Below are 27,517 nucleotides of genomic sequence, written 5' to 3' on the forward strand. Positions count from 1 at the left end.
AGCGGGGCGCTCAGGCCCGCGGATGCCGGCTGTTGTGACTTGTGCAACAAGCGTTACTTCCCAGGCTTTCCATCCTTAGAAAACATACCATGTGACCTCTGTCACCTCCTCACAACCCCTCCAACACCCCTTTCACGTGCTCAGAGCTGCAGTTTCAACAACCAACAGACCCCAGCATGGAGGCCCCACCCGACCCCACCCCCAGCACGGCCTCTTGTGGGATGTTAAACTCGGTACACAACTCCAGGATAAAGTTCATCACCCTGGTCTACAACCTTGCCGCTAACCGAGGCCCAAGAACTTTCCATTTCAATGAAGAGAGACTGTTTCTGGTCAGCAAACACACTCAACTCATTCCCACTGCCAAGCCTTCGCTCATGGAATACGCCTGGACAGGATGGAATCTCCTCCTTTAATTCTACACCCTCCTCCAAAAGCCTTCTCACACCCCTGCAGTCTCTGGTATCTCTGCAGTCCTTCAAAACTTGCAGTCTGTGGTGCAGCCGTTATGGAAGGCGGTGTGGAGGTTCCTCAAAAAATTACGAATAGAATTGCCATATGACCCAGCAATCCCTCTCCTGGGTATCTACCCAAAAAATCTGAAAACATTTAGAGATAAAGACACGTGTGCTCCAATGTTCATTGCAGCTTTGTTTACAGTGGCCAAGACATGGAAACAACCAAAATGTCCTTCGATAGATGAATGGATGAAGAAGTTGTGGTATATATACACAATGGAATACTATTCGGCAGTAAGAAAAGATGATATAGGAACATTTGTGACAACATGGATGGATCTTGAGAGTGTAATGCTGAGCGAAATAAGTCAGACAGAAAAAGCAGAGAACCATGTGATTTCACTGATATGTGGTATATAAACCAAAACAACAAAAGAACAAGACAAACAAATGAGAAACAGAAACTCATAGACACAGACAATGGTTTGGTGGTTGCCAGAGGGTAAGGGGGGTGGGGGGTGGGGGGTGGGAGATGAGGGTAAGGGGGATCGAATATATGGTGATGGAAGGAGAACTGACTCTGGGTGATGAACACACAACGGGATTTATAGATGATGTAATACAGAATTGTACACCTGAAATCTATGTAATTTTACTAACAACTGTCACCTCAATAAATTTAATAAAAAAAACAAAAAACAAAAAAAACAAAACTTGCAGTCTGTAAGGTTCCCCCAGTTCTCCCTCAAACCTTTCAAACAGTAGCTCTGCCTCTGGCCATTTCACCAAGGGATGCAAATTTGTTATTTGCATGCAACTGCAATGCAAATTAAAACTGCCATGGCAATGAAAACATTCTAAACTTCGATACTGGTGATGGTGGGTGGCATTTCACCAAAACTCTGTGAATATACTTGAAACTACTGAACTGTACATTTTAATAGGGTGAATTTTATGGTATGTGAATTATACCTCAAAAAAGCTGTTATTTTTTCTATAAAATAGCCACAGTGAGATTGTAACCTTACTCATCTCTCCTGTATCCTAATATCCTTCTCCTTGGTTAGATCACTCATCCAGCATTAGAATATGGAATCTAAGACACTACGAGATATTTCAAAATACAATGTACATATACAATACATAAGTTAGAGTCCAACTCAGCAGGGCAAAATTTAGACAGTTGTAATTCTCCTGCTTTTGGTCAAAGGTTGTTGGTATGGAGCAAAAGAATGGGTATGACCTCTAGAATAAATTATGTTTAAAAAATCAGAACAAATGATTAAAGAAGTAATCCAAGAATATTTCCCAAATCAAAGGACAGAAATCTCTAGATTGAAAAGATACAACAAAAACCCAGACAACCACACCAACGCAAGTGATTGTAAAACTTCAGAATACTAAAGAAAAGAGAAAATCTTAAAAGCTTCCAGAGAGAGAGGAAAAACAAAACAAAAAAACCCAAACAACAAAAATAGGTCAACACAAAGACTCAATCTCTGGATTGTCATCAGACTTCTTAGTAACCTGGATGCCATGAGATAGTAAAGCAAGGCCTTCAAAAGTTGTGGGAAAATTATTTCCAACAATTAATTTTATAATAAAGTGTGAAGACAAATTAAAGACAGACATTCTCACCCATGCAAGGACTAAAGACATTTGTGCTCATGTACCCTTGCTTGGGACATCACTAGAAGATGTACTCCAGCAAAACAAGGGAGTAAAATATGAAAGGGGAAGACATGGTGTTTGGGAAACAGGAGATCTCATACAGAGGAGCAGCAAAAGGAATCCCAGGTTGACAACTGCGCAGCAGGATTGGAGAGCAGCAACCTGTCCATATTAGAGGAGCAGCTAAGATGCCAAATGCATAAGTCCCCAGGAGGCAGGACTCTAGGAGGCAGGTCTCCAGGGAAAAAGAGAATTATACACTAACTGACAGAGTTAAGTTTTGGGAAAATAATATGAATAGACATTTGTCAGATCTGATGGCATATTTGGGGGGGGAAAAAAACTAAGGAAAGGAACATAGAAAAATAAGCAAAGGAATAAATTGATTAACTACAGGAATACAAAGGTGCTCAAGAAAGGAAACGTAACCACGGAACACTGTTTGGCTCTGTAGTGAGCAATATTTACATAGTCAAAATTATGTAAACACTATTGGTTTAACAAAAAAATAATTACTATATTGGGTGGATGCAGTGGGAGCAGTAGGAGTGAGTGTATAATGCTTGAGTCTTTATCTACTATTAGAGAAACTGAAAAATGTCTAAAACTCACAAATGAAGAAATATGCATTATACGCATATTATTAGATAAGTGCCAAGAGTTGAAAGTAGAATGGGAAAAATGAGGGATGGGGGATTGTTATATTTTATTCTAAGTCTTGATTATTTGATTTCTTAACAACCATGTATATGGATAAAAATAAAAATTAATTTAAAAATATTGTTTTCCGAGGCCATCGGCACTCCAGATTCATTGCTTTTTCTTCTAGGGTCTAAAGCATGTTTTGCACTCTTCCAAATTCCAGGCTTAGGTCAGTTCTAATAAACTGCTGTTTCCTTCTGCTCCCCACCCCAAGCTTTTCCTTTATTCTTATTTGCCATGGGGCTCCAGCCTGGTACTCTTTGCTCTTTGGATGTTAACCAATAAATTGCTTTACCAGATGCCAATTGAAAGATCATTGATTGCACCAGACCCAGTGTGTATTTTATTACAGTTAGCTTCTCAAAAGGGCATATCACCCACTACTCATTACAAAAGTATATCTACTTCAAGATTAACAGATTACAAATCCACTGTGACATTAAAGAAGTGGGGGTGGGGATACCAAATGGTTATTTTACAAAATGTCCTAAAGAGAGAGCATTTTGTAAGAATACCAATTACATAGAATTGTTTCATATCTGTGTCTTCTCATCATTTTTATCATCAAATGTATTTACCAGTCATCTGCTAGCACATGGTGTTCCCAACAAGCAAACCGAAAATGAAACACAAGCAGAATCCCCAATTTCTAGAAACTTGCCCATGTACAATGGGCAAGATAATTTGCAAAGGTGTCTGTTGGGCAATAGCAGGAATGACAATATCATATATCTTACGCACTGAGTCATTACAAATAGAAAATAATCTAAGATTTTTGTATAGAGTTCAAATTTTATAAAAAGATGTGTCAAAAAAGAGACAACAGGCCTAAAATGGAGTCACTTGTGGTAAACCCCATGTCAGCAAACCAAGACTCAATGGACCTAACTTAACTGCAATTTCAGCCTCTCCCAGGAATGTAACTGTTAACCAGTCAACCTGGGATTATCTGGTCAGCACTAGTGAGTTAATCTTTCCGATAGACCCCTGCCACCCCCAAAGGAAGGTGAACTAGTCTGAAATAGTCTTTTCTTTTGCTAATAACTCTGTCCCCTCTTCCTGCCTTTAAAATCTTCCATTTTGTACAGCAATTCGAGCTCCTTTCTATTTGCTGGATGGGATGCTGCCCAATTCATGCATCGTTGAATAAAGCCAATAAGGTGTTTAAAATTGACTCAGTTGCATTTTGTTTTCTTAACAGATGTAAATGAAGAGAGTAGATGCTAACTGTTGGATTTTTAAACACTTTTCCTATATCCACCAAAAAGAGGAAGGGTACATTATTACTCATTGATCCTGAACTTTCTTTTAAATGACTTCACATTGACTCCCCAAACCACTTTCTCCCAGGTTTCTTGAGATCTCTGACTATACTATGTTCCCAGAGCTTCCAGGACTCTGGTCAACAACATAATCTTGTGAAGATCAAAGGGCAACAGAAGAATTTAGGTAAATAAGCTAGTCTGCAAACAGGAATTTCAATAGCAGTAAAGGCTCTCTAGGGCCCTCTATGGGCCTGTGCTGGAACTGCATGCTGACCATGCCTTATGTATGAGACTCATGTTGTTCCTGTTTTGCAGGAGATGGAAGGACTGTTATTAAGTTGGTGCAAAAATAATTGCGGTATTTTTTCACTTAACCTTTTAAACCGCAATTACTTTTGCACCAACCTACTATTTAATTAAACGCCGTATTTTAATCAGAGCCAATTGTTTGAAGCGTCACCTTCCTCTGCGAGGTTTTTAAGACAACAGCAGTTGCAGCCCTTCTCTCAACCTCCCACTCCCCATTCTCCTTGAAGAGCAAACCAGGTTTAACCCTTTTAGCAGGTTCGTTACGTATTTGCATATTTACATTTGCTTCTTTTAAGTTTTATTTTTTAAACCTGAGCTTAGGCACTAACTGTCCAAGACCTCAACTGACATGTAAATTAGGTCTTTCTTAAATTGACCTCACTACCTGGACTTCCCATCATCCCCCATATTCCCCAAATAATTTTAGCTTTATCAGTATTCAGTTGCCTCATTATTATGAAGGCAAATCGGGGCTGATCTATAGTAACTGTGATTAATTTCCTTTTCCTGTATAGCATGTTTTCCCTAGAATTAATATTTGTAAAACTTGCCTAATTTTCTACGTACCAATCATTACTTCAGGAATAACCTATCAGTTATGTAAATCCCTTCCTAGTAAATTCCGGCCCATCCGATTTTCTTCCGTTTCATTTCCCTAAAGAAGTGCCCGAGGAGCCCTTAGATCTGCCTCCTGGTCTGCTCTCTGGTGCCCGGCTGTCATCTGAGTCCCCCTTTACCTGCAGCCTGGGGAACCTTCCTGTTCTCTGGTGTCAAGGATCCGCTTTCTTTGGCCCCCATCTTCCTCTTCCTCGATTCATTTTTCTGTTTTAGAAAAACATCCTCGAGTGGCTTCTTGAAAAAGGGTATGTGGGTAAAAGTTTCAGACAGTGTGCAGATAGATTACTGTCGCCAGGGAGTCGGTGCGTGTATTTTCATGCCCTTTGCTATGTAACCTTCAGAGCCTTGCTCCCTGCGGATGCATAGAATGCCCCATGTCACTGACAGCAGGCTTGGACATGTCACTTGCTTTGATCAATAGAATATGATGTGACATCTGAACAGAAGCTTTAAGAGCTGTTGTGAGGATCTGCTCCTTCATACTGGACACAGGTACCTATGATTTGAGCAAAAAAACCACTTTTTCAAGGTACTGATTGAAAAAAGATTGGGGTGTTACTTCAGTAAAACATAATCTAAATATGTCTGCAAATGTCTTTATTCCATGCTTCCCATGAATTAAATTTTGGCTTGAATACAAAACAGAAAATTCCATGATGGACTTTTGAAGGCATTGCTGCACAGTCTTCTAGTTTCCAGTATGGCCACTGGGAAGTCCAAGGCCATTCTGAGGCCTAATCCTTTTCAAGAGCCCTCTTCCCCCTGGAAGCTTATAGGATCTTCTTTATCCCCACATTCTGAGGTTCTGAGATCATCCGTCTTGACATTTGGTCTGCTTTTACCCTTTGTGCAAGGCACTAGGAGGGCCCTTTTAGCCTGAAAATTCATGTCCTTTTAATTTTGTAAAAATTTCTCAAATAATTCTGTTGACAATTTCTTCCACTCCATTTTCTTTTTTCTGGAATTCCTATTATCCAAATCTTGAACTGTTTTTCCTGTCCTTTCCTTTTTTGTCTACCTTTTTGTCTTTTGGGCTCTATTTTCTGAGATAGCTCTGCAATTTTTTTTTCATTTCTTTTTCATTTCAGCTATCATGTTCTAAATTTCCAAGAGCTCTTTAAAAGCAGAGCCCAAGACAAAGGCTTTCATATAAATAGTTCATTTGGGAAGTTGTTCCAGGGATAGATAAGGAGTAAGGGCTGGGGAGGTGAAAAGGTAAAGGAAGAAAAGACAATACAAGGATATGTTTTCAACCTGGCCGCTGCCCTGGGCAACTGGTGCTTGATTCTATGGGACCATCTTAGAAGTTTTATAAAATGAGAACTGTCCACCCAGGGGACAAAAAGTGGGAGTACTGGCTCCCATCCCTTATTGGTCAAGGCTTTGACTTCACTGCATCTCCTGGTTGCATGTGAATGAATGTTGAAACTGATGCCGTGTTTCCCTGAAAATAAGACCTAGCCAGACCATCAGCTCTAATGCGTCTTTTGGAGCAAAAATTAATATTAGACTCGGTATTTATATTATATTATATTAATTATATTATATTCCCAGTCTTATAGTAAAATATAAATAATACTATTTTTATTTAGGGAGAAGCCAACCCTTTACAAGAGAACATGTATAGCCTGGCAGCAATGTTTAATGGGCTCTGTGACCCAAGGAGTATGGGTCTTTATAAGAGAAGAACAAAATGAAATTATTGCAACTGCTAACTGTACCTAGAATCTCAATGACCGCATGACTTCATTTGGATTACCTTACAGTCAGCAGCATTTGATCGAATGTATCACAAAACAATTTGCTAAAAAATAATCCATGGACGTGTGATTACAGTGTCTAGAAATACTTTCCGATTAAAACAAAATTAAGAGTCCCCAGCACTGCAATTTTCAGAATATATTATGATTTGATATTTTATTATTTACATGGTCTTTAAGAGATTCAATACTTTTACCACCAACTAGTTCTCTTAGTAATTTTATTTTGTGGAGACACAAAAAAATACAAGTTTTAGATTTAAGGAGTTCAGTCCCCCCCGAAACATGCAAGAACACTGTCAACGAGGACGATCTTGTATATCCCAGCTGCCAAAAATGGCACGTAATAATAGACATAGCTTGGCAGAAAAGGCAGACATTACCAATAAATAATCACTCAATTAAAATTATGAGAAAACTTAACAACTGTAGCTACTTACACCCTTCCCCCTGAAAAACAACAGTCATTATAATAGTAATAATAGCCACCATTTATTGAGCTTTACTACGTTCCAGGCACTGTGCTAAGGGCTTAAAATGGATCATGCCATTTAATCCTCATAAAGTCCTAAGAGCACTATTGTTAACTCACTTTCCAGAAGAAAATAGAGGCTTAGAAAGGATCTTGTCTAAGACCACAGAGGCACAGGCGTTGTGGAGCCAAGACTACAACCCAGGCCGTGTGCCTCAGAACCTCTGCTCGTACCCACTCTGCTATAAGCTGCAAAGGACTCCAAGAACCCAAATATGAGTCCATCCCTTTCTGGTTATCTTTACACAGTAGTGTTAAAAGTGGAAGATGTAAATGAAAAAGAGCACAAAACTCCAGTGATCCCACTAATTCTGGAGGGAAAAAACCCCAAACTTAAAAAATCCTACACTATTTGATGTTATTTTCCTTAATCAAGAATCTTGCTAACAACATACAGCTCAGAGAAAGTCATGTAATTAAAGCACCAAGAAACAAAAAATGTAGTTGCAGTATTATTAAGCTCAGTTTCGACTACATGAATACAGTATACGCAGTCAAGAAATCAGTAATTCTTGAGAAGTCAAAAACTTTAAGAGAAACAATATATAGTCACATATTTTATTTACTGACCTCTCTGAAACATGTCAAAATTTGTAACGGCTAATGGAACTTTCCATCTTAAAATGTTGCTCAACGCGACAAATTCCTAACAAAAAATATTTTAATGTACGAATCAACATGTGAACATTACACTCAGGTTACAAATAAAAGCGAAATATCAAATAATGTCATACTTTTGGTTTAATGGAAAATATTAAGTTGCGCCAGTCATGCTTTAACACTTTGGTTAAGCAAAGAGCGAAATGAGCAGGGAGGTGAGAGGTATACAAAGGTTTAACAGTTTACATAATCCATAGCCCTTCTGAGAAACTGGAAATATATGGCAAATATTTCTGCAATATGGTGCTTTCAGTCCATCAGCGATCGTTCTGTTCGTGCATTTACAGGAACTGTTCGGTGTTTTGAGCACTGAAAACTAGATTCAAAGTAAGTCTCTGCTCAACAAGATGAATATGAATATGAATCCTTTATATTCAAAAATATTGTTTGAATTTGGAAAGTTTAAGGTAAAGCAAAGCTGTTTTCCGAATTACTTTGGGGTACAATTGAGACACTACTGTACATTATCAGCATACTGCTGTACAGTTAATTCTGGTTATTATATATTTGGTGGTCATCAACAGCACAAATTGTATGCTCTAAAAGAAATCTATTAATCCAGCAAAAATGGTTACATTTAATGTTTTTTAAAGATGGATATACTAAATTTAAGGAAGAATATGCTTTTCTTGACATCTCAATTTCAATTACTGATACAAATTTACCAAAAGAAATAATTATATATTTTGCCTTGCATCAAATAATCTGCAAAGTTTCCGAGACAGATGCATTTCTTGTTCAATTTCCAAAAATAAATAAAGGCTTTCTAACTGAAAGCGTTTACAATCCTAGCTCTCTAAAATAAACATTTTTTTAAAAAGTACAAAAAGAAAAATAAAGAGAAAACAAAAACAAACACAAACAAAAAAAAGTACAAAAAAATGATCTCAGGTCTTCTGAATAACCCACTTAGTTACATAAAGTATTTTCTGTCTCAAAGTCAAAAGACATTTACTTCTAAGAACATGGCAAACAGTCTTCATTTCAAACCCTTCAGTCTGTTTCCATGGCAACACTGCGGGATTCCTTGGCTACCATAAGTCGCATTAGTTGACTGTGGAATTTCTCAATCTTCTTTACATCTTGAGCTTGGTCTGTTCTATACACCAAACACTGTCAGAAATTTTAAAAGTATACATTAACTATGTAAAACTAGATTATGCACAATGTAGCAAATGTATGACTGGGTAAGAAGTTGAGTCTTTGCTACTATTGTTTTGCTCTATTCTCTCTGGAGGACATACAGATATACCTATTCACTCTGTGACAATCACAATTAAAATTTTTCTTGATGTGAATGCTCAAGATTCAAGCATACATTTATTGAGTCCATTAACTTTCACATATTTGGTTTCCTTTCCACAACAAACCAATTAGGTGAGCAGACTACGACTACGGCACTTTATAGATGAGGAAATTGAGGCCCAGAAAGCCTAACATTTGCGTGAACTTTTCCAAGGCTGAAGCATGGACAATGGCTAAGCCAGGATTCAAATCTGTTGACTCCAAGTCTAGCAGACCAGACTTCAATTTACTCTTCCTTTTTCATATTTTCAGTTACTTCACCAAATTCAATCGGTTCTTGGAAGACATGCTAATCATTAAAAGATATATGACCAAAAGTGATTTTTAAAGTCACTGTGAAACTTTAAAAATAATTCATCTATTAAAAAAAATTTACTAAGTACCCTCTGGGTCAAGGCTAGTCACTGAAAATACAGGTAAGAATATTACTGTCCTATCTCTATTGTCTTGAAGCTCACAATCTATTAAAAAGACAAATGGGATAAAACAATGGTGGTGCAGCACAAGAAGAGCCAAAAAGAAAAGCAAGAGACGCAGCAATCCTTTTGAGCAGAGTTTTGAAAGATCAGCAGCAGTCTTGCCTAGTGGGGCCGGGTGGGATTTAATACTGCAAAGATGGAAGCAGAATGTTCAAAGCACAGAGGCCTACGCCAGCATGGCAGATTAAAGGAGCACTTAAGCAGAAGAAAAGGGCAGAGACCTGAGGTCGTGTGAGGATGGAGTTTACCTTGAGTGACGGATTACTCCAAAAGAAGAGGTACGAAAAGGCAACCAAGGACAGAATCCTGGAGAAACCAATATTTATGGGGGCACATCAGTGAAGTAATCCGCAAAGAATGAAACAGAAACATAGAGAAAGATAAAATGGAGCCGCAGATGGAAAAAATAATACTTTCCACGAGAGAGTGATTTTCTGTATCAAAAGCAGCAAGAAGGTCATGTGAGGTAAGAACAGGTGAGACTGCTGGGTTTGAAAATGAAGGGGCTACTGCTGAGCTCTCGCCAAGAGCAGTCTCAGGGGAATACTGCATGTAGGAAGCAGGTGGCAGAGGGTTAGGGTTAAGGAGTGAATGGGATGTGAGGAAGTGACAGGAGTGAGCAGACAGGGAAAGAGAGATGTAACTCTAAAGCCTAAATCTTGTGTTCGAATACCACCACTGACTTCTCACACTCCTATAAGGAAACTGTTACCTCCCTGCATCCAGTTTTGGTCTCTCCATTCCTCTTGCTTAAGGTCTGAAGAGAGCAATTATTAAACTACACTTGACATATCGTCTTAATGAAGCACATTCAATTATTTCCTCCAGATCCTATAGAAGTAGCTTCTAGAATGCTGTTCTTGACTTTGGAACGAGATGCAAAATAAGCATCCTAATGGGTAATCTGCATAACTTCTATGTAGCTACTTTTAAATGATTACCTCAAACAAATCTGAAAGTATGCAACAAACAAAAATGTATACTTACAACTAAATCATCTGTTACTTTCATACACAAACTCCCATCAGCATGTCTATATTTGAGAACCACACGTGCCTGAAACAAAAATACGTGTTTAGAAAGTGAAGTCAAAGATATTGCTCATAAATAATGGAATCTTTAGGTGGGCTAAAACAGATCCTTTTAGAATAGCCGAAATGTCTAAAAGCACTTTTACTAAAAACGTATTACTGACATGAGATCCAAGCAGCATTTTAGTCCATTCTATTCCTATTGCTACGATTTATTTTTTTTTAGACTTAAGAGAAGTTGCGTCTTTTACATGCAGTCAGTTTGAAGAGATGCACCGAACACATCCATATTCAGGCACTGTCTGTGAGACTCGTAAGGCGCTGGGCATTTCCTGACAGTAACATATCCTGAAGGGGATCGGAGCACACCACCTCACAATAAGGCACTTTGGCATAAGGACTGAGCAGAAGGAAACTAGCTCTCTGCCTTCTGGCTAAAAGCAGGACATAAATTAACCTTTGTAAAGGTGGCATGAATTTTCAGTTGTTACCAAGAAACCCTGTTATCTGCACAAACAAACTGTACTAAACACTCTTATTCCTCATACATTTCCTAGTCACTCGCCCACAACTTACCCTCCTTCCAGACGCCCCAAACCCCTTTTCCTTTGTCCAGCTTCTTTCCCACTTTATCACCCTTTAAGATGGTATAGAGGCTCCAGATTATAACTGCTTCCTTACATTTTTTTGTGAACTCAGTGCATATGTAGTATTTTTTCCTCTTGTTAATCTGTCAGTTTAATTTGCAGGACCCCAGCAATTAAGCCTATGAGGATAAAGGAGAAAGTATTTCTCCCCTACAATACTAACATATCTAGCCACAGAGCAATGATAGGAAAAGGGAAAAAAACTTAGCAGAAATATCTTGAAGTTCAAATCCATTTTCAGGAAATCATAGTTCACACTTTCCCTTTCCCATGGCTCTCAGGAGGCGGACCGAGACTAAAGCATTCCGCAAAATTACATCTTTATCGTGATGGTACATGATGGTACACTGAAGAGATGCCAGTACATTTCTTCAAACTGGCAGAAGCCTGCCTTGAAAAGAAGTCTCCATCAACAATTGTCCCAAATCTAGAGTAATTCCTACATTGAATGCCATGCCACACAATACTTTTTGTTGTTTCGCATTCTACAGTTAGGTAGTTAAGAAAAGGATTTAGATATCAGCATATTCCAATAAAAGAAGACATCTCCCAAGAGTTTACAACTTCCATTAGCATTATTTTTATTTCTTTAAATGACAGTTTCACAATAGTGTATTGCAGCTGAGTCAATGTTTTGTTAACCAACATAATAACTGTTTTAAAAAGTGCAGTCTACAAAGCTAAAACAGGAACATAATTTTTAAATGGTTATAATGTGGCACCAGAAGCCTCAAGACAATTCTGGGAACTAAATAAAAAGGGTTATCAGAGCTGTAACCTACAGCTTTTCCCATTATGCTCTCAGCTTCCCTGGGATTGCAAAAAAAAAAAAGTCACACCACCCTATGAGATTTGTCCTGGTGGAGGAAGAAAGGGAACTCACCAGTAGATATAAATAATAACTAGGTTAATTACCGTTAGCTTACCTGATTCTATTTATTGAACTATGAAATTCAGTTTTACATATTTTTAAAAAGTTCAGTTCTCCAGAAACAAAAAGAAACTGAAATTTTAAAATGTACTAAGCATGACAACTATGTAAAGTTTCAACTCTTTAAAATACTCACTGGCTTCATTAGTAGAAATGAGAGAGTTAAAAGGTCTCTAGTATTATAAGATGATCCATTTTATAACTTAGGGAGCAAATAAGTTACCATGTCAGATGCCTTGAAGTGAGAAAAAGAAATCAAGGTTCTGGCTCTCTTAAGAACTTTGAATTCTACCAATCCAAAACAACCAAAACACAAAAAAGCACGAAGTAAGTCCAATAAAGGCATATACAGATAGAATGCTAAAAGAGAAAACAAGTACTTTAGACTGGGGGGAGAGGAAGTGTAAAGAGGCTTCCAGGAGATGGGTTTGGAAATGCCTTTTTTCTTTTAGGAGAGAAGGTAGCAGAAAGGCTAAGGAAGCAGTCTGAACGAAGATTCGATGAATTCTGTAGCTTCTTGAGTCTAGAGCTGAGAGTGGAAATGGTGGGAGACAAAGCCAAAAAGACTGAAGACAGGATCAGACTGCAGGACAGAAGTCTGAATTTCATCCAGCAATCAATGAAGAACTAGTTTTTAGGTAGGAAACTGGGAGAATTCAACTTTTTGTGTTTTAGACAATTATGGCGTGAGCATGAAGGAAGGATTCAACAGGCAGACAGAACTAAGATGTTATTACATGGTTGGGTACAGTAATACCATCTTCAACTGGAGCAATGCCAGAGAGAATGGTAAAGGTGATGTGTATCATCATGAACAGGTTCAATGTGGTGGGGAGAGAAGACAGAAAAGTACGTAAAACAGATCCCGGGGAGTTCTGACAAAATGTCTTTTCTTCTTAGTCCTGGCAGTATGAACTGCTGAAAACAGCATGGACTTGGGGTTTAGAGACCTGGTTCAAACTTTAGCTTAATCTCTTAGATGAGGCAAATCATTTAATATATCTAAGATTGTTCATTCATCTACCTCAAGGGGTTGTCTTAATTGTTCACGTGAATTATACATATAAATGTATGTGAAGTGCCTGTCACATAGAAGGCACTCAATAAAACTTTTAGTCAAGCTCCCTCCCCGACTCATCCCTTTACCTCCCTATTAAAAGCCAGTAGAAGGCTATCACGAAGACACAGAAGTGTTTAGGTCCCTGGCATTTTCTGATTGTGTAAAGAGCTGAAAAGTTTTCCCTCTCCTGTCTATTCTAGACATCTTGGTTCACAGCGGTGCTCCGTAATTACCGTTTTATTTCCACTTTCCCGACCACCACCACCACATTCTTAAAATATGATTATTCCTGATGTGAGTTTGTATATTCTTTACTATCTTTTCAAATATTTTAAATTTACACTATGGGTACTTCTGGACAAAAATCCTGTATTGTTCTCATAATATATTGTTTGCATGAAGCAATGAATGGCACTATGAATAAGGGAAATCATCCAAATGGAGAAGCCAGAAAAATCGTGTTATAAACGAGGTACTCAATTTGAAAAATATCTAATTCATTCTATTATTATTATATTATCGTATTGTAAAGAATGGAACAGAATGTTTTACAGCGTCTTGTTACTTAGCCAGGTCTAAAAAGCTTGCAGGATTTTTAGGTAACAAAAGGTGCTTCAAATAAGTTTTAGATATGACAATAAATCTTAGCTTTTTAATAATGAGCTAACCTCTGGCATCCACTTATAATAACTTTTACGGGGGCCCTGAATGAGTCCTCCAGCCCCCTAAAATTGTTTGCAAACCTTTAAGTGCATTTTTCTGAGGAAAGGGTGCAAGCATTCTCACATTCTCAAAAGGGCATTGCCCCCCCCCGCTCCCCAAGTTAAGACCCACTGTTCCATGGGGTGTAGATGTCTCCAAATTGGGGTTGTTCAACATGTCTCGGGGTTGGCAGAAAAAAATACCATCTTATTTTACACGAAGTACCCTTCTACCCTGGCGGCAGGGGAAGAGGGTAGCAAGACTACTACCGGACAGGAAGCCGCAGCTGCAGGGGGAGGAGCCCTGCCCTTAGAGACACGTAAACCATCCAAAGCCCTATGGGAAGCTGAGGGACTGGGGCCGGGGAAAGACCGAAGGGAGATGTGAGGGCCCTGAAATGACCCTGATTTTTGCCCATTTCAGGGCCGTTAATCAGGGAGGAGGCAGTAGGAACCATCGGACTTGGCGGGGTCCGTCTCTGCTCCCTCGCAGCACCTAGCAGGGTGCTGAAGAAGCTCCCGAGGCCGAGCGGATGGCAGGGAAGACACCCTGGGCTGGGGACAGAGGCACCGGCCCCGCCGGCAATTTACCTTCATAGGGTCGGCGAGGTAGAGTTTCTCGGCCGCGCGACTGAACTCCTCCCAGGTCTGGTACTGCGGCATCGTGGGCCCCGCGGCGCAATGGGAGAAGGAGGCAAGGTCGGGACCAAAGCCGGCGCAACCCGGCCCGCCTACCCACCCTGGGTACCTAACTCCCACCACCGCCACTACCGCCACCTCCACCCGACACAGCGCCCAGCGGCCCAGAGACGGTGGCACCTCCTCCCACCAACGCTTCGTTTCATTGGGTGACTCTGACCGCCCTTGTCCAATAGGAAGGCAGGATGTTGCGAGGGAGGGGGCGGAGCCCCGAGCGTGTGGCTCTGGGAGCTGGCCCAGAGAAGTCTAGAGCAGGGAAAGTTGGCGCCTGCTACGACGCCCCCTGGAGGTCTGGAGGAACACGTGTCCTGCCGTGCTCTGGGCTGGACTGCAATGGTCATGTCCGGGTTCCTTCAACAAAGACTGAGCGGCTCAGTGATCGGCGCTGGAGATACAAGGATGGGGACGACAGGGTCCAACGGTCACACCCACAGCTTAGTAAAGGAGAGGGGAGACACACAGACGAGAGTGCGGCCGAAAACTTTATATCGTTTACGTCGGGTCAGTGAAACACAAGGGAAGAAGGATTCCTTGTGGGTTGCGAGGTACGTGAATAGAGGCAGCACAAGCTGAACCTCGAGAAACCTGGTGGATGTTCAACAGGTGGGTGAGGAGGGGCAGAAGATTTAGGCCCATTTTAGATCTGCAGTGCATTTCATGTGACGGGTTCTTAGGGGGTGGGGGAAGAGAAGGAGAAGAAGCCATATCATAACTTACAGCAGGATAAGAAATTTGATCTTCATCCTCCAGGCAGTGGGGTGACGTTGCAGGGTATCTTTCGTTCATTAAGTTGATTGAGGCATATTTTGCATAAAATAAAACATTCTACTTAATAAAAATGTACAGTTTGATGCATTTTGACAAAGATACCCATTGGGTGTGTATACCCAATACCACAGTCAAAATACAGAATATTCATCTCCAAAAAGGTCCTCATGTTTCTTTATATTCAACCTCCCCATGCCCACCCCTGGCCCCAGGCAATCACTAATCGGCTTTCTGCTACTATAGATTAGTTTTTCCTGTCCATTGAAGGGCTTTAAGCAGATTTGCATTTTATAGGCCTCCAGCTGCACACTTGAGACTGAAGCCAAGTGAGGCAAACCTGGAGGCAGGGAGACCTCTTAAGATGCTCTTGCAGTAATGCTGGCATAAGAGATTATGACTCTGGATTAAGGCACTAGTTTAGGAATTGAGAGGAGCACACAGATTGGAGATTTACTTGGTGAATGATTGGATGTCAGGAATACAGGAGAGGAGAGGAGAAAATGACTCTTAGGCCAGTGGAGGTGGTGGTCGTTGACTGATACGGGAAAGGAAGATCAGGTTTGGGGAGACTGGGGAAGACGGTAAGTTCAGTTCTGGACTTAATGTGCTGGAAGTATCTTTGGGACATCCAGTGGAGGTGTCCAGTAGCCTAGCTGGGTCTCTCCATTTGAAACTCCTGGAATGGTGTAAAATAGGAGTCATCGGAAGAGATAGGTCTTAGTTGAGCCCTCCCGAGGAGAGGACATAGCACAAGAAGAGAAGAGAAGGATAATCCTGGGAAACAGCCACATGTACAAAGGGTGAGAGAGAGGGAGTAGAGTCCACAAAGAGGCAGAGGAGAATTATCAGAGAGAGAAAAGGAGACCAGGGAGGGAAGTAAAGGGAGGAGAGGGTTTTGAGGAGGGAGCTGTCAGGGGTGTCAGATAACAGATAGGACTCAAGTACAACAAAAACTGAAATGAGTTGGTTGATTGTAGTCATTGGGAGGTGACCCTGGTCAGAGGAGACTCTGGCAGGCTGGGGATCAATCAAGTAGAACTGACTGACAGGCGGAAGAGGTGACAAAGTGAAGGCAGCTGCTTTGTTCTCTTCTCTATGAACTCAACCATGAGCAGAAGAGGAGATAAGAAGATGGCCTGAAGACACTGGGTGAAGAAGTGTGTTATTTATTTATTTTTATAAATTTTATTGGGGAATATTGGGGGACAGTGTGTTTCTCCAGCGCCTATCAGCTCCAAGTCATTGTCCTTCAATCTAGCTGTGGAGGGCGCAGCTCAGCTCCAAGTCCAGTTGCCATTTTCAGTCTTTAGTTGTAGGGGGCACAGCCCACCTTCTCATGAGGGAATTGAACCAGCAACCTTGTTGAGAGCTCGTGCTGTAACCAACTGAGCCCTCCGGCCGCCCCTCCGGAGGCTCAGTGGCAGCTCCTTGTCTTCAATCTAGTTGTGGAGGGTGCAGCTCACTGGCCCATGTGGGAATCGAACCGGCAACCCTGTTGTTCAGAGCTCGCCCTCTAACCAATTGAGCCATCCGGCCGCCCGAGTGTTATTTTTTTTTAAGATGGAAATATCTTGTGTCTGTTTATAACTTTTAGAGAAGCCATTATAAGAGAAAGAGAGACTTAAAATATAACAAAAATGGGAAAGCAAGATCTCAGGGGTAACAGGAAGGGGAGGAAACTTCTGTATGAAAACAACAGAAGTTTCACCATTGCCTTTGAGGAGGTGAGGAAGGAGGAAAAGGTGGGTGAGGATATAGGTGAGTATGTAGATACAAGGGCAAGTAAATGTTCTTTGTCACTTAAGCGGCAAGGCCATCTTCTAAGGTAGGAGGGGGTGGGTGGGTTTAGAGCCTTGAGGAGAAGATTTGGGAAGGCCACTGTGAGAAATGAGTGAGGAAGTAGACCCGAAACTCCAAAACAGTATGTCAGGCGGGGCTGAAGTCCCAGCTGAAATCGGAGATCGTCTGGGAATAGTCCCAATCTGCACATTTGTGCTCTATCTTCAACACCATCCAAAAGCCTGGGTCTTGGAATAGAAAAGGCAGATGTTAGGGTTTTATAGGGTCCATGAGGCAGAAGGACAAAATGTTGGAAGAATTGGCAAGAGAGTGGTGGAAGTGATAAATCATGAGATCCAGGTTAGCTAGAGCAGTAATTAATTGGGTCAAAAAAGAGAGGTGAAGGGGCCAGGTTTCAAGGAAATCTGAAAGTAACATAACAGGAAAGAGGAACTGCAGTTATGGCCCGATTCGGTATTTAACATTTTAGAGGAGCAGTAGTCCCTGGTGAGGCTGGGCTGTCCACCGAAGTATTAAAGACACTTCTGAGAAAGAAATGGGAGAGGATAAAGAAGAAGGCGGTGAGCCAGGGACCCAAATCCTCAGTTAAGGAGGTGGGGGAGCCAAAAAGAAGTGAGCGGCAGAGAGGGCAGAGTCAGATGGAATGACCCTGGGAGGAGACGTTTTTGCCTGAAGGTGAAAACAGTGGAAGTTAAGACAATTGCAATTTTGCCTTCTGTCACCATGTGGACTATAAGAGATCAATTTCCTTTCAGTTTCGCAAAGCATATATCAAATGCCCACCCTGGGCAAGTAGCAAGAGCTGTGCTGGGCACTGGAGACCCAGCCGTGAAAGAGACAGACCTAGTCCCTGCCTCATAGAGCTCAAAGCTTAGCAGGACGGGTGATAATAAAGAAGTGATTGCATTGGGAGGGTCCCCATCACTGTGAATTCCATCTTCACCTACCTGAGCTTAGCCCAGTCCCAGCCCCTAAAAAGAGAGCGAAATCAAGGTGACGAAGAAGTTAGGAGAACTATCCTTGATCATTCAAATATCCCCAGCTACACTCGGATGTATTCCTTAAAGTAGGTTATTCTTTTCCAGCTGTGGAGAAATGGCTTCCGAAAGGCTATCAGAGAGTGTCCTTTATAAATTGCTCTCACACACACACACACACACACACACACACACACACACACACGATGTCAGAAAAAGAAAGATTCCTTTCATTCCCAGTCAAGAAGAGCGGGGCCTCTGTACTCTTTGTGGTTATCCCTTTGGCTTCATTTTCACACGCATGTCTCATCTGAGCCTTCAAACAACGCTGTGAGGGCGGTCCGGGAGCTCTTATCATAATTCCAAACATCTGAAAAACCAAAGTATCTTGGTGACTTCTTTGATGGAAAACTTGACCTGACCGCTGGTAAGGTTGTTTATAGCCTTGATCTGACCCACTTGGTATGTTTGACTACTAGGTGGAGACCAGTCTCTGTAATATATGGCAAATGTACCACATTACCTTTCTGGAATTCCAAACAAGCTGTGAGTTCCAAAACGCGTGTGGCCCCAAGGATTTCAGGTAAGAGAGTATAGACCCGTGCACCTCGCCTTTATAGGTGATGAAAAAACCAAGCCTGAGAAATAAATTATACTAAACAGATTGGCACTGGACTTTGCTCTTCATTGTTCAGCAAATGGCAAGCCAGCACATGTTAAGCACCACAGGAAGTGGTAGGATTAATTTTGATTTTAAGAAAATGTAACTGGTGTCAATAGGGAAGCTAGATTGGCAGACAGAGCCTGGGTGCAAGGTCAAAACCAGAAGCTCTTGTTCCTTCCCTTCTCTTGTGATTGTTTTCATGTTCTTGCCTCCCATTCAATCCCATTGTCACCATGGTGTCTTGCACTCTACCCACCCTCATCCCCCCAACTGAAGCTGCTTTCACTGAAGTCACCAAGTGCTCTCCCAGGTCACCACTGACCTTTGTTGCCCAATCCAGCAGTCAGCTCTTAATTCTCTCTTAATTAGATTATTCAGCTGCACTTGAGGCCACTGGCCACCACTTTATGCTTAAAACTTCCCAAGCCCTTGGCTTTTTAGATCCCATTCTTCCTCTCTCCTTCACTTCTCTGGTTTTCCCTGCTCTGCCCTGTGCTGGCCTCCTCTGTGCCCCCTGTTCCCTTAGCATTGGGTCCCAAGGTCCCAAACTTTGATTTCCTCCTCTATAGTCCTTCCTGGGTGATACTCCGGGTTTTCACTTCTACCTCCTTGCTGTGTGACTCCTGACTCTCCTTGCTTAGTCCAGAATTCTTCCTGAAGCTCCAGATTCATGTATCCAAATGCCTACCAGGCCCTGGGCTTAGCCTACAGTTCAATGTTGGGAGTCAAAAACAATTTCTCAACAAACTGAAGCAATTTATAAGCAATAAGTGTGATGTCTCCATTTTTGCGTATTTTACTGTTGCCATTGGCAAGTTATTAGACATTCATATATTATATTTGACTGCCAGGAATTCAATAAGTGTATTGCAGATCTTTTAGGAGCCACTCTGCCGGGCAAAGTGCTTATAAGCTAATGAGGGCAGCGGCAGAAATAATAAGGCAAATTCACAAATACCTATAATCAAAGACAGAAAACGTGTCATGTCACAGTGAGAGAGAGAGCAGTCTCATCCACAAGATTTGGCAGTACATGTGCTTACTTTCCCTCTCCTTTCTCTTTTCCCAAAGGAGGAAGGTTTTGTGGTTAAGATAGAGAGAAATGACTGACTGTTTTTGAATTCTTCTGCTTGAAGCTGTTCGTCCCTTTTCATCGTCCTCCATTGTCTTCTAAAACCTGTCAGCGTCATAGCTGTTCTAGACTCAGAACAGCTATCGGTTCTTAACTGGATTCTCATATAAATAATCATAATAATAGTCCACAGTGCTGCTGGCATGCCAGGACCCCGTGTCATGATGTTGATTTTCATGCATCAAGTATTTCGGGAACCCATGATAGGCCAGGAGTCAAAGAAACCCTGATCCTCCTGTCCCTTCACGGGTTTCATAGCTTCAATGCACAGCAGTCAGAGTGGAACAAACTTGGTACGTAGCCAGCCAAGAAACCGGTTTGCCCAGTAGTTGAGTCCAGAATGGGGAGGGAAGGAAACCTGAGGGCATTCTGATGTGGAGCGGGACTGGGGCGGCTTTGGCCCAGTGTCCAGTGGAGGGCAGTCATGTGCAGACAGTCACATGGAGACATTTCCCTGCGGCCCAATTCCAGCCTTTTCCTGAAGGAAATGGTCCCCCATGGAGCACATACCCTCTAGCTTAGCTGGGGAAGGCATTGGTTGGTATGGCTACCTTTTGCTCAATCTGTCCCTTTCTGGAGAGAGCCCTGGCTCTTATTTGATTGCCAGAAACTTCCAATCCAGTTAAATTCATTACTTACTTATTAAGCCCCTCTTCCGTGTCAGTCACCCGACCTGGTGCGTGATACAGGGAAAACAAAGACATGTACAAGAAGCTAACATGCCAGTGAGAGCAGAGGAGGGTGCAGAGGTAATGTAAGCTTACAATCAAAACTGAAGGCAGAAATCGGCGTTTATAAAGCATCTACCACAACAGGGTACCGTAGCTGGGAACTCAGGCAGGTCTGAGCATCCCCTCCCTGCCCAGGTGTTTTTGGAGGGAGGTGACTGGATGAAGTGTCACAAACAGTTCCCCCTAGTGTGTCTGTGGGAGCAGCCCAGAGGTGACCCCCAGGGACACACATTCAGCTCTCCCGAATTCTGTGATCAGAAGCCCTGCAGTTGCCTAGGGACAAAGAGGATAAGGAATATCTGGAAGTTGGGGGTGGGGTGGGAAAGGGGGGAGCGCGAGGGGCAAAGGCAAAGATAGAAGTCGCCCTAAGAAACAAAGTCCCCTCCGGAGACAAACTGAAGGGACTGGGAGATCAAAGATCACATCAGCATCTACGAAGCCATCTCCCAGGCGCATCTCAGAGCTCCTGGCAGCTGTCTCTCCCTGTCCCAGTTGCACCCCATCCAAGAATGCTGACATTCCCATACTTTGGGCAGGTAATGATCCCTTTAAGATGAAACAGGATTGGAGCAGAATGGACACACCTCCAAAAACAACAGGGAAAAAAAGCCTTGTTTTTTCCAAGGGTGTTGAGAGCGAACAGGCACCGATTGAGCTTTGGGGATCAGAAAGGCCACCCTGAGCGCGGCCTCCTCTGGGGGAAGCTGGGTCAGGCCAGGTCACACAGTGCCTGACTCGGGTGTGCTGGCTGTTCTGGGGACCAGAGGCCAAAGGTGGGGGCACTGAGATTCCAGAGGCCCCTGGCTTGTCAGTTTCATCTGAAACAGATTAAAATGCAATGCAAACCCAAGTAGCTGGGAAGAAAAGGTCAGAATTTTACCCCCACCTGCTCTCCTCCCTCCTCCTCAGTGCCCTGTGCTCTGGCCTGGGTCCCATCGCTGCTCAGATTTCCCTGCATGCCCATGAACCACGGAGAATGGCCCCATTGTAGATGAGACAAACCAAAATAGCAGCATCTTCTGTTCTCTGCCTTAGGGAGATTCACTTAAAACCCCAAAGTCCCAGATGTGGACGACAATGGGAGTTGTTGTTGCAAATTAGTGATCCTGGAACAGATGAGAAGCAGGTAGTCGGAAGGCAGCCAGTGTGGTGGGTTGGGCTGCAGAGAGAACAATTACACAGTCACTCCATTAACCCAATTAGCCCTCCCTGGCAGGAATCCTGCTAATCACCAAAGAAGCACGGTGGGGAAGGTGGGAAAAGGGGACAACCAACTGGTGGGGGTGGGAGGTAGGAAAGGGGACATCATGCTGGAACCAATGCACTAGGAATAAAACTTCAGTGATTTCTCAGCCGGTAAGTGTTGTTGTTTTTTTCAGTCATTTTTTAAATGTTCTGGATTTTCAAAAACCATGTCCCGGGGCATTTGGAGGAATAGTGTCTGCATTAATTAATAAATCAGATGACATCTCCACTCAACAATGGGCTCTGTCGTAGACCATCTCTGGGAAATGGTGACTGTGGACTTTTGATTGATCACAGATCAGTCATTTAGTCCAACAAGTCAATGCATAGATCCTGAGCCTCAACCTGGTACGTACTTGGGTTTTGGGGAGGGGGAGTGGACACAGCACAAAACAGGCAATGTCCATACGCACAGCTAGCCATCATAAATAGTGTTTAGAATCAAGTCACAAAATTCTGCGGAGCAGAGAAGGGACAGGTTAACTGAGGGCAGGAATCAGGAAAAGCTGCCCAGAGGACTTGGGTTTTGAAGATAAAGTTCAGATGATAATAGATGGAATGGCTAGGCTTTTGGATACAGAGAGGGTGTGAGCAAAGGCACACAGACAAGCTTTCAGGGAGCAGGGGTAGCTCTCCCCAGAGGGAGGTTGAGGTCCCCGGAACAGGGTAAGGTTAGTGGCAGAGATGCCTAGAATGACCGGTTGGGAAAGAGGGCACTGGAGTGGGCAGTGGGAACTGGAAACATGGTGAGCGAGGGCCTCCCCCGCCCCTGTCTTGACTTTCTTTTTTAGAGGCCACGGGTGAGAGCCTGGCCTGGGAGGTGAGTGTGACCACGTGGGGCTGCAGGAATCAGGACACTGATAACCACAGCCTCCATCGGGAAGTAAAGGGAGACAGAGACAGCTACCACCTCAGTGCACTGGGTGACTGTGGGAGGACAGATGGAGAAGATACGCCCAGCCCCGGGGGAAATCATAACTGATTAGGTGCCTGCCCTGTCTCCTTCTCCACTCAGGCCCGAGAGCCACTGTCCCCCAGCTCCCCCACTCTCTCACTCCATTATCACTTGCTCCACACGTCATTATACTCTCACCCATTTTCTCTCCTTTGCTCTCATTCCTTTCTCACCTTATCCAGTCTTCCAGCCACTGTGAAAGAGAAAAATAGTAAAACATGCAAAGCTTTTGTCTTCGGCACAAAGCTGAGGTATTCTGTGTCTCTTGTGTTTGACCGATTGCAAACCTAGTGTGTCTGGTTGCTCAAGCTCCTGCTAAGCTTTGCTCCCCTTTGTGGCCTATCTTCAGGGATGCGGGGCTGGGAGGGCAGACGCTGACCTTTGTAACCAAATACCTCGGACAGGACCATGCAGTCAGTACTACTCAGTAAATATTTGCAGATGACCAGCATGAGACGTATGGAGAAACTACCTCTCTCCAGTTTTTAGGAAAACATCCCTCTTTAATTACTGACCAGTGGAATTTCTGTATCTCCAGAGATGCCTCAGGCTATATGTTGAGATCTATGGGACTGTTATAATCCATAGGGCGAGGCGTGGGAAACACGTCCATCCTGGCTTCTGGGCCTCCTTTCTTCTGGGTGTGGGTCACTGACACCCTGCTGAACACAGCTGTCCTTCTTCCATTTCCGGTTTGAAGCCACCCAGGCTCCTGGCAGGCCTCCCCATGTCTGTGCAAGGCTGGAATCGTGTTTGTGTGTGAATGGATGGGTATTCTTTACCCCCTCTGCGGCCAACCACACAATACCCACCTGTTCTCAAAGCACCAGCCCCAAGTCACTCCAGCTTCTCCTGAGGTTTCATAACTGCCCAGTGACCCACACCTGGTCCTTCTTCCCCTGGGGTGGCGAGGTCGGAGGCCAAGGAGATGCCGCCTGGCTGGTTTCCCCCACTCCCTGCTCGTGCAAGTGCAGGAGCCTGAGGAGACTGGGGTTTTGGAGGCTGATTCACGTTTGTGTGAGTCAAAGGGAGCCTTGAGCTGGGGCACCTTCAGGAGTGAGTTACCTCTATTCCAGCCAGGAGGAGATGAACAGGTCTCAGGCTCACCTATAGGCCGAGGTGGGGAAACCACTTCAGCAGGGCAAGGAAGTGCAGACCAGCAGTGGTGTGGTACCCAGACAGCTTTCCAGCGTCCCCTTGAGAGGCTCTTGCCTATCTCCCGGCTCTGCTAGCGGGAGGCCCAGGCTCGGCTCTCAGCAAACCCGGACAGAAATGGCCGTGGAGCTCCCCCTGACCTTGACCTTGGCGCTCCCACTACAAGCACTAACAGGCCTTTAGGAAGGTTCCTAACTTCCTGCGGTGGGGGGCAGTTAGGACGAGTGGCTGCTGACGGCTGTGTCACTTTCTGGTGCAGTGCCAGGTGGCCGGCGCCACCACCTCTCCTCCGTCCAGATGCGGAAGCCAAGGGCGCTCAAGGAGGATGGCTGCTCTGGAGCTCCCAGCCTTGAACCCGTGTGTCCTCTCTTGGTGTCGGGAAGCTTTACAGCTGCTCTGGGCCAGCAGAGCCTTCTCTCGCTAACTTGGGGCTTTTTAGATCAGGGTGTTGGTGAAGCAGAGTTTTGGCAAGAGCCTTGGTTGCTCCTGCCAGGAAGAGGCTGAAGAGAGATAATTAGACCTGGTGATTGGTTTGCTTTTTACTTTTTTCAGGCAACCGTCACTATGTTTGAGAGAAGACACGGAAGAAAGGTGTCCTCCAGGACCAAGGCTACCTACACTGCTAATTCTAGGGGAAATTGCTGGTCACGGCTAGTCCAGTACTTCCTATCATGTCTCTCCTGGCACATCTATGTGACTGTGAAGTGATTCTCTCCAACCCACGCTGCCCCCAACACAGCAATGAAGGTTTACCGTACCCACATCCACTTCCACCCACGTCCATGCTCACCCAAGTTCATGCTCACCCACGTCCATACTCTTCCCTCGTCCACACTAAGCCCGGGCCCAGGCATCTTAGAACCTTGAATCCAAGTGTGATGTTTAGATGAAGTCACCTAACTCTGGCTCCTCCAAGAAGAGATTCTGTGGGGACGATTGCAAAGGACTTCAAGAAAGGCTTTTGTTTCTGGGCAGAGCTGACTCATCATTTCCCCTCAAATAAGTTTGCTTCCTGGGTGGTTTCCAGGCTCCCATCCTTCCAGTTGGCCATTTCTCTAGACCAGATGGTTTATATTGGATCTCAATTTGCCATGTGCCACCCTAGGTGATTGGTTCGCTTTTTACTTTTTTCAGGCAACGGTCACTATGTTTGAGAGAAGACACGGAAGAAAGGTGTCCTCCAGGATCAAGGCTACCTACACTGCTAATTCTGGATTTGTCCCATGTTCTGGATTTGTCCCAACCCGAGCAGCTGATTCACTCAGACATTCTGGGAAGTCCTCACCATGTGACTCACCTCCGCACATCAGCATCGAAGCTGTAGAGCAGATTTCCCATTTTGGGGGGAGCCTATTGATTCTAAGCACAGACACAGAAGGGTGGCCCTGGGAGACTGAAGTTGGACCTCAGGCTGGGTCCCTAGGAGCTCTGCCTCGGGTCCTCGGGAGCTGGTACTGCCTTTGGGAGGATTCCAAGCCCATCTGAGGATGGATGAGGCTACGATCAGTAATCTGTTTTTGTGGTTGTGTATTACTTTGGGTCACAGCAGAGGAAAGAATTCACGGCCAGTTTGAGCTCTGAGAGTTTAAGTTTAAACAGGATGGACTTCCTCTGGTTTCCTCCTTCGTCAAACATTTTTTTCACTAGTTATTGAGTGTATACTGGGTGCCAGACTTTATGCTTAGGGCTTGGGAATCAGGATAAAAAGACAGTTCTTGCCTTCAAGGACTTATTGACTAATGTCTGAGATAGGGAGGCACTAACAACAAAGTAAGTGAGAGCTAATGTAACACAGTGATCAACAAGCATCCATACTCAGGGGCCAGACCGCCTGGGCTCGCACTGCTCGGCCACCCACAGGCAGTGTGACTTTGGGCAAATTACTTAACCGCCACGTCCATCCATTTCCTCATCTGTATAGAATGAGAACAATGATGATACCTACCTTAGTGTCTTCTGAAGATCAAATTAATGAATAGATTTAAAGTACTTAGACCAGTGCCAGGAATAATGAGAATGATACACATCTGAGATATTTTAAAAGCTGTCGCATTCACAGGACTAATTGGATGGGGACTTAAGAGGAAGGAAGGGGCCGTGTCTAAACCCTAGGAGTCTGCGAGCAGGACATGTGCAGTGTGGAAAGCTGTATTTGAGTCTAGGGTCCACTACAATATACATATATAGTTAATCTTGAATAATTATGGCCTCGGTCTGTTCCTTTGTGAAGTGAAGATAATACTATCTTTCCTTCTAACCTCATGAGGAGAAAGGAAGAGAGACCAACATTTGAATCTACCGTGTACCAGACGCAGTTTTATTCTGAGGATTAAGACAAATAACATATTTTAAAATTGTTTATATTAAAAAATATATACTTGCAAACTATAAAGTACAACATACAGGGTAACTGTGATTTCTTTTCCCTACTCATCCCCCGTGCATCCCACTCCCACAGCCAACAGCATGGAGAACTGAGAGATGAGGGAGACGCGGGCACTTTGGTCTGACTTTAATACCAGCAGGGACTGCTGAGAGACTGTTTTGCTTCTTTGTGATTCCCGCATTTCCATGCTATCTCGTCCCTAATTACTAAAGCCTTGTGATCCCTAGGATCTGGGAGCACCACGAAGCATAGAGTGACGTGCTGAGCTTCTTAGAGGAAAAGTTTCATGGATGACGCCATCGGACAGATGGAACACACACTTTCCCCAGCGCAGACCCGGGTTCCTCCAGGACCTGGAGGAGCTGAGCTTCCAGCTCCTACCACCTTCTTATCTGTTCTGTGTCTCCGGGCTTCTGCTAAGCACGAGCTTGTCCTTGGACGTGGGTGATGAGGTTCATTTCCTTTGACTGAGGGGAGAGGCAGACTGTGGGTAGGAATGGGCGTGGGGAGCGTCAGCCTCCCCGTGGGCTCACGCTCACGAGCTGCCTTCACATGTCCCAGAGAGACTTCTTGGCGAGGTTTCAGAGCTCGCCACCACGATTACGGGCCGCTGGCCTGGCAACAGTGTGGGGGAGGAGGACGTCTGCGGCCGCAGGAGCAGCAGTCAGGCCTGCTCGGGAGACTGGCCAACAGTAACGGGATTACCACCGCTGCCCTGCTAGCTGCCAGGAAGTTGTGAAATGAAATTTCAAGGACCCTACCACAGGGAGTCAGAGAGTGTGTGGGATGACTGGACTGCAAGCAAGAATCTTTGGGGGAATTGGTCCATTGCCCTGGCGCTCCATTAATTAGTCTCTGAAGAACGGAAGCTCGGCT

At 43.7% G+C, this 27,517-nt stretch overlaps 1 protein-coding gene and 1 long non-coding RNA gene across 4 annotated transcripts; one reads left to right on the forward strand and one right to left on the reverse strand.

Annotated features, from left to right (window-relative positions):
• Nucleotides 1–6,987: 6,987 nt before the first annotated feature.
• SRP9 (signal recognition particle 9) lies at nt 6,988–14,938 on the reverse strand. Its single transcript, XM_019730917.3, has 3 exons — nt 14,721–14,938; nt 10,747–10,815; nt 6,988–9,088 (listed from the first exon to the last, which is right to left on the reverse strand). Exons 1-3 carry the CDS (start codon nt 14,790–14,792, stop codon nt 8,969–8,971), a joined length of 261 nt encoding a protein of 86 aa, XP_019586476.1. The 5' UTR covers nt 14,793–14,938; the 3' UTR covers nt 6,988–8,968.
• Nucleotides 14,936–26,655, forward strand: LOC141567912 (uncharacterized). 3 transcript variants are annotated; one of them, XR_012490888.2, is made up of 2 exons: nt 14,936–15,373; nt 24,808–26,655. It is a non-coding gene; the product is annotated as an uncharacterized LOC141567912 (long non-coding RNA). The 3 variants fall into 3 exon arrangements; XR_016021556.1 differs by having other exon boundaries at nt 25,390–26,655; XR_016021555.1 differs by lacking the exon at nt 14,936–15,373 and adding an exon at nt 22,151–22,256.
• Nucleotides 26,656–27,517: the final 862 nt, after the last annotated feature.

Source organism: Rhinolophus sinicus, chromosome 6 (assembly GCF_057876585.1).
Source record: "Rhinolophus sinicus isolate RSI-liver-muscle chromosome 6, RSI-T2T, whole genome shotgun sequence".
Taxonomy (NCBI): Eukaryota; Metazoa; Chordata; class Mammalia; order Chiroptera; family Rhinolophidae; genus Rhinolophus; species Rhinolophus sinicus.

Excerpts from the sequence above, each read along its gene's own strand:
- SRP9 (XM_019730917.3), bottom strand. The coding sequence starts at position 14,792 with ATGCCGCAGTACCAGACCTGGGAGGAGTTCAGTCGCGCGGCCGAGAAA. Across the intron at positions 10,816-14,720 it reads ACCTCGCCGACCCTATGAAG|GCACGTGTGGTTCTCAAATA; the intron begins GTAAATTGCCGG and ends TTTTTGTTTCAG. Across the intron at positions 9,089-10,746 it reads AAGTAACAGATGATTTAGTT|TGTTTGGTGTATAGAACAGA; the intron begins GTAAGTATACAT and ends AATTTCTGACAG.